This window comes from Rutidosis leptorrhynchoides, chromosome 6, assembly GCF_046630445.1.
Source record: "Rutidosis leptorrhynchoides isolate AG116_Rl617_1_P2 chromosome 6, CSIRO_AGI_Rlap_v1, whole genome shotgun sequence".
Classification (NCBI taxonomy): Eukaryota; Viridiplantae; Streptophyta; class Magnoliopsida; order Asterales; family Asteraceae; genus Rutidosis; species Rutidosis leptorrhynchoides.
Window position 1 is genome coordinate 371943558 of NC_092338.1, and position 8005 is coordinate 371951562.

General features: G+C 31.7%; 1 protein-coding gene across 1 annotated transcript; it reads right to left on the reverse strand.

The window, feature by feature from the left end:
• Positions 1 to 5413: 5413 nt before the first annotated feature.
• Positions 5414 to 7157, reverse strand: LOC139853184 (probable polygalacturonase). The gene is made up of 2 exons (XM_071842566.1): positions 6658 to 7157; positions 5414 to 5764 (listed from the first exon to the last, which is right to left on the reverse strand). The coding sequence occupies exons 1-2, from the start codon at positions 7090 to 7092 to the stop codon at positions 5600 to 5602; spliced, it is 600 nt and encodes a 199-aa protein (XP_071698667.1). The 5' UTR covers positions 7093 to 7157; the 3' UTR covers positions 5414 to 5599.
• Between the last annotated feature and the right edge of the window lie 848 nt (positions 7158 to 8005).

Sequence of the window (8005 nt, forward strand, 5' to 3'; positions counted from 1 at the left end):
CAAATGTATGGCACTCTGGTTATCACAATGTACTACAGTTTCGTCCTGTTGCAAACCCAGATCACCAACCAAACCCCTCAGCCACTTTTCTTCTTTCACACCCTCAGTCATAGCCATGTATTCCGCTTCAGTTGTCGACAAAGCAACTATCGATTGTAATGTTGCTTTCCAACTAATAGCACATCTTCCGAGAGTAAAAACATATCCCGTCAGAGACCTTCTCCTATCCAAATCACCAGCATAGTCTGAATCAACGTATCTGGTAACATTAGTATTACCACCGCTATCAAATACTAAGCCAATATCTGTTGTCCCTCTGAGGTACCGCAGAATCCATTGCACTGCTTTCCAATGAGCTTTCCCTGGACAATCCATATATCTACTCACCACGCTTACCGCCTGTGCAATATCCGGTCTAGTACATACCATATGAAGCGACCCGTCCTAATCCATCCGGACGAAGTCCATATCGATTACAAACGATTCACAACAGTTGATTACATCGCGAGGTAATTGACCTCTATATGATAAATTTTACAAACAATTGCATTCGTTTTTAAAAGACAAACTTTCGTTACATCGACAGTTGACAGGCATGTAAAGCATTTCATACTATATCCAAATATAATTGACTTAATAATAATCTTGATGAACTCAACGACTCGAATGCAACATCTTTTGAAATATGTCATGAATGACTCCAAGTAATATCTCTAATATGAGCAAATGCACAGCGGAAGATTTCTTTCGTACCTGAGAATAAACATGCTTTAAAGTGTCAACCAAAAGGTTGGTGAGTTCATTAGTTTATCATAAAGAATCATTTCATAATTTTAATAGACCACAAGATTTCATACTTCCATTTCTCATAATCATACGTCCCATGCATAGAGACAAAAATATCATTCATATGGATTGAACACCTGGTAACCGACATTCACAATATGCATATAAGAATATCCCCATCATTCCGGGATCCTCCTTCGGACATGATATAAATTTCGAAGTACTAAAGCATCCGGTACTTTGGATGGGGCTTGTTGGGCCCGATAGATCTATCTTTAGGATTCACGTCAATTAGGGTGTCTGTTCCCTAATTCTTAGATTACCAGACTTAATAAAAAGGGGCATATTCGATTTCGTTCATTCAACCATATAATGTAGTTTCGATTACTTGTGTCTATTTCGTAAAACATTTATAAAAGCGCATGCATTCTCAGTCCCAAAAATATATATTGCAAAAACATTTAAAAGGGGAGTAATGAAACTCACGCATATAAATATGTTAAAACAGTTAATAAAGCATTTGCATGTATTCTCAGCCCAAAAACGTAAAGAGTAAAAGGGAGTAAATGAACTCACAATTCTGTATTTTGTAGTAAAAATACATATGACGACATTGAACAAAAGGAGGGTTGGCCTCGGATTCACGAACCTATATTATTCATATATATATATTAAAACATATAATCGAAATCGAATAAATATTTATATTATTATTAATAATATACTTAACTCATTTGTTATATAGATATAGATATATTTAATTTATATATTTTATTTAACTAGTGTTTATCTTTCATTATATATTTATATTAGGGCTTATATATGATAAAATATATATGTATATACTAATTGATAAAATTTTATATATAGCTTAGTTACTCTCTTTTTAATAATAAAATTATAGTGATATGTAATATTAATATTCTTGTAATGTACTTTTATATAAAAATATCTATTTGTAATAATAATAATAATAATAATAATAATAATAATAATAATAATAATAATAATAATAATAATAATAATACTTAATACTTAATAATAATTATAATAATAATAATAAAAATAATAACAAAGATAATAATAATAATAAAAATAATAAGGATAATAATAGTACCACCTTAATAGTACAAGCTTCCAAAAATAAAACTGTCGACGCTCGGGTCAAACCCACGACCTCTCGCTTAACAAGCACTCATCGAAACCGTTGGACTGCAGCTACGTTCTTGAATAAAAACCCACGATTAATTGTTTTAACTTGTTAATACTACAAGCCCAATTCAAAAGGTACATTAAGTCCACCAAGCCCAATGCTATCCTAGATATCTTTAATCCAATTGGGTGGTTATATGGATTCAAAAGCTTGCTAGCTTAAATCAATTTAGTCCAACGATGGATTGTGGGATTTTTGTATGGAAAAGAATCAACAAACGCATCTTCATCTCATACAACATACCATCATTCTCATCATAATCTTATATTATCATCTCCATCGTCACTTCACCAATATCCTAAATGTCATCTTCATATTCGTATCCCATCATATTCGTGTTCATCAAATATCATCATCATCATCATCATTTATCATTCTTTAAAAATCATAAGTTATTATAACTGGATGTCTGTGATGATATTGTCGACCCACAACAGATAACGTATCCTAACCCATTGATCACGTGGATGTTTATAAATAGAACATGGAATAGAAAAAAAAAATCGGGTCGTCAATATCATGCATTCAATATAATATCCTCATCCGTAAATCAAGCAATAACAAGTCAAAAGAGTTCCACTTTTTTTTAAAAAAAAATTCGTGGATTGAGGATGATTAAAGACCCATGATGGCATGTGCTTTCATTAGTGGAGAGGGATTTGGTTTTTGCTTTAACTTTAACTTGAATTCACCCAACAGTCCAAATAACTTTGATGTAGTTGTCTAATAATTCGGTGCAGTTTAAAAAAAATAAAAAAATAATAATAGCCAGCTGGAAGAAAACGAAAGGAAGGAACAAGGAAAGAAAATTGTCATTTGTTTAATATATCCCTTGTCTCTAACGAAAAACATAGATATAGAATATCTTTTATCCCCTGGCCACTTCATCATTTCTTTAATCCCCACTTTTTCGTTATATAATAAAAATGTAGTAAGTGGATTTGGTTCATCTAGTACAAGCGGAAAACAATTAAATAAGAGCAAGATTTGCGGTAGCATACTCGTGGTTTAGTTGATGATGATGTCTGTTTATGACAGAAACAGTAAAGCAGTCCAATAGCGTGTTTGAAGGTGGTGTTTGGGTTTTGTTTTCGAAGATGAGCAGGTTTGATGGAGGTGCAGCGTGGCTATTTTGGATGGTGGTCTTCGATGATGATCAAGGTAGTAGTAAAACCCGAACAGAAGTAGCAGTAACCACAGAGTTTCGAGCAGCAATAAGTGAGTGTTTGTTTGAGGTAGTGTTTGTCGAATAGGAGAAACAACAAGATGGGTTTGTTCGGAAAGAAAACAAAAAATAGCAGCAACTCCTTCAATCGTAGGTGGGTTTGGTTGAAGATGGTGTTTGGGTTCGAAGTGGTGCTTATGTGGTGATGGTTATTGAACAGGAAACAATGGCAAGAGACAAGTGGGTTTTCATATAATAACAGGAATTAACCAATTCATTTATAGAATTGAAAGATGTCGACAGGATTCCTATTCCTAATATGTACTATAATATAATAATAAAAAATTAAGCCATCTGTGAAAGAAAAAGATCGTACCCTTTGACAGGAACATGTAACAGATTTTGGAGTTTACCATTTGATTTGATTAAATTTTGAAACAGGAATTAAATTGCCTAAAGCTGGAAAGTGATCTATACAGAATACCTATCTCTTAAAATTTCTGTATATAATATGACTGGGTTTATTTATTTTATCTGTAATATATATTATCTGTTATTTATATCTATACGTATCAGTTATTTGATATACTGTAATTATTTATTTATTTGTTATACATGTATTATAACTGTAATTTCGCATATGTATATGTGTTTATATATATCTTTATTTATATAACCATATATATATTTGTATATTAAATATATCCGAAAACATAATAATAATAATATTATCTATACAAATATTAATATTAACTGTTTGTTTTATTAATAATGATGAAGTTAAAAATGACAAGAATCATAATTTACCACTAAGTATGATAATAATTATAATTATATTAATAATAGTAACACTAATAATTATAACAATTTTAATGTATCAAATTATATATATATATATATATATATATATATATATATATATATATATATATATATATATATATATATATATATATATATATATATACATTCTAATGATAACTTATTTATCTTGTTATTTTCTATTTGATTAAACGTACTTCGTTAATTCAAAATATTATATACACTTATATTTATTTATATATATACATATTTATTTACAAATAATTGTTCGTGAATCGTCGAGAACAGCCGAAGGGTAATTGTATTCATAAAAATAGTTCAGAATCTTTGAGATCCAACCTAACAGACATTTCTTATCTTGTCGAAAATATTATATCGTATCAAGAGTTTGGTTTAAAATTAGTCGAAATTTTGCGGGTCACTACACCATAGCATACATGATGCTACCCACAACACTAGCATATGGAACATGTGACATATGCTCCACCTCCTCCTCAGTTTCCGGTGACAATGCCGATGAAAGTTTGAAATGTGCAGCAAGTGGAGTACTAACCGGTTTGGAGTTATCCATCCCAAAACGTTGAAGAACCTTCTCAATATATTTCTTTTGTGACAAATACAATTTTCCTTCACGTCTATCTCTGATAATCTCCATTCCCAATATCTTCTTAGCTGCACCCAAATCTTTCATCTCAAACTCACTTTTGAGTTGAGATTTTAACTGATTAATCTCAGACATGTTTTTCGAAGCAATCAACATATCATCCACATATAACAGTAAATAAACGTACGAGCCATCCGGAAGCCTCTTGTGATATACACAACTATCATAATCACTCCGTAAGATTTACGTCATGAATACGTCAAACCACGTTAAATTGTCGTGTTATCAGTTACTTTATTTGCTTTCTATTATTTCTCGCAAGTTTGTCTCAACAAATTATATCCTCGCTTCCGCTGGTTTGGGTGCGCTAGGCAAGTTGTCATAACAATAGAAATGTATAAAGTTGATTATGAAAATATATCATGTCAGATTTTTAAATAAAATGATTCCATTTGGAGTGTACAATACAGACTGTAATCTTTAATTCTAGAACATGGGGTCATTCTATTTCTAATATTCAATAAACATATAAAAATTGTAATCAAGCCTAATACTGGGACTGGAAAGAGATAATTGCATTCAAACCATTATTCAAAGAACTTAATCATTGATAAAATAAGACACGAAAGCATCAAAATTATAGGTATGATTCCCCATTGTAATGTGACAAATGAGACTAATATTTTTGCCTAAATAATACATACAATTGTAGATTCTCTTTTATTAAAATAAAGCTACAGGTCATGATTTCCCACCATACACTATATTCAAATAATTAAAGAGTTACACTTCCTTACGAATCAATTTTACGACCGTCATTACCAATTACCAATAATATTATAATAACTATTATTAGTTTAGAATACACACCATTTGTTCAACAACTTATATTTCAGAATTTGAAATCAAATGAGTCATCCTTAGGGGCCCAAATTCGATGTAGACGTGTTGATGCAGATTTATAAGGTCGTAAGGAATGGTTATGCATCAAAAATATATTTGAAAACTATTAAACAAAACAAGAAAAAAAAAAAGTTAAATATGATGGTTTACCTGCAATGACAACATCTGTAAGACCATCACCGTGAATTAAGCTTATATGTCTTCCTCCTAATCTCTTTCTCCCTCTTCCATAAGAAGGTAACGGCTCGATAATAGGCCATTCTTTCATATCCTATAATCCAATCATAAAAATTAAAACTTGATAAGTAAGAAACGGTAAGCAATTTTTATAGATAACAAAACTAGACTTGGCAAAAAAAAAAAAAATGTATTCGATACTAATTAACTTTATTAGTCTAATGTCAAAATACCTTTGAGGTGAAGTTTGATAGAGTAAGCTAAAGCTAACTAAGTAACTTTATCCTACAACTTTGCAGTATAGCCATTTTTGTTACTAGTAAAAATTGTTGATATTAATAGTCTTTGCATCTCCAGCCAGTTCATTTATTTGACAACCAAACACTTGATGCAAATTAAATTACTTAACCGAAATAGATACAAAGAGGTACCTATTTCTGACCTTTGTGGTAACAGAACATTGATTATATGTTACAACATTGAACTAACTTAGAAAAAACATTTTCTTCCAAAAACTACAAAGCATCTTTTAATTTAAACCATTACAAAATCACCCACAAGTCCACTATGCTTACGTACTTCAATTTAAATGGTAACAGAGTAGTTTAAAAAGATTGTATCCCTCGATAGGAAACACACACCTTAACAGTTTCTTCAACATATTCTTGATAAAACCATCTAATTAAGCTTAAAGTTCACAGCTTTATGTAATACTGAGTACATCAAGAACTTTGACAATTTAACCCAAAGTCAACGTTACAAGTGAACCCAAATTGCTTAACCAGTTTCCAGTCTACAAGCTGAACTCTAATCATTGACAGTTAATACTCTAATCTATAGCAACACTTCTAACTGTTTCACAAATAACCCATTCAAATAAAAAGTCAAAATTTTGACTTTTTCTAATGGGGGCAACCCAAAGACAACAAATTCCTTAAATTGTAATGGAAGTGTATTAAATAAATTGCATAAAAATATAAAATTTACCTCAGAGCCCATAATAACAGCACCATCTTCAAGAAACAATGTAAAATTACTAGTAAGATTAAAACTAGCAGTAACCCACTTCCCTCTAGGAACATTCAACTGGGCCCCACCTTTATTTTCAAACTTTTTAATCTCCGTCATTGCCGCTGTAAACGCCGCCGTGTTTGACGTAACTCCGTCACCAACCCCACCAAATTCCACAATAGAAACCTTCACCGCCCTTACCAGAACCAACACGTCACATGTATCCGACCCGGATAACCCAAACACAAAACCCGGATCCGAATCGGGTCGGGTCGGGAATCCGGATTCGTTGGTGGTGGTTTGGAGGATGAGAATAAAAACGAGAGTGAATAGTAGTAAAGGGAAGGCCCATGATGGTTTTTTGACTGCGGCGATTAGTTTGTTAAGAATTGGGTAATCGTTAGCTTCCATTGAAATGATAATTATTGTTACGATAAATATTAAATTTGATTAATAAGTGGAAGACATGCATGTGAAAAATGGTTTGTTTTTATGGGTTTTTGGGATGTGTGAAAGGAGAAAGATACAGAATGTGAACAGTGAACATGGAGATACAATTTATACAAAGGAAAAAGGATGGGGATTTGTTTTGGTCTAGCAGAAAGAAAGAAGACGAAAGAAGGGCAAAATAGATATTTTGATTTTGTTTATATCTATATCTATCTATCTGTTATAATACATCAATTATTGAAGTAGAAGTCAAGAAATGGTGGCTAACAATTTTATATAATTCACAAAAGTCAAATATGTAACACTCTTTGTAGTATAAATATGCATCAATATGTACAAGATAAACACACCATTCTAATATACTTACATCAAGTATTATACTTCTTTCTCTCCATTATCATCTTTGTTCTTACACTTCATTATTAGTATTCTTAATCAAGAATCAAACCACTAAAGGTAGTTATAAGCCTACTGAATTATAACACGTTATCAGCACGATTATAATACATATGAACCGGTTAATTGTATCATCGATTTTGGAAGCTTAGTTCCAAAATTAAACAATCATTTTCAACGATCTGTAATTTGTCTTGACAAAAGTGATGTTGAACTATGCTGTTTGAATTTGATTACTTCTGGTGAAGTCTTGTTATAACAATTGTGTCATGTGGTTTTTGTGGCTGTTGCAACGTCGTTGACCGTGTGCTCCGGAGATCTGGACTCATAAATCAGCTTCGATAAAAGAATAACCAATTACAAGTACGGATACACGGCTACGGTACAGACGATAAAAGAATAACCAATTACAAGCACGGCTACACGACTACGGCTACGGATCCGTGGATGTGCATATCAAGGCTTTTGTCAATCACGA

Coding starts and splice junctions, on each gene's coding strand:
- LOC139853184 (XM_071842566.1), bottom strand. CDS start 7,092: ATGGAAGCTAACGATTACCCAATTCTTAACAAACTAATCGCCGCAGTC. Junction 5,765..6,657: donor CTGTTATTATGGGCTCTGAG/GTAAATTTTATA, acceptor ATTGGATTATAG/GATATGAAAGAATGGCCTAT.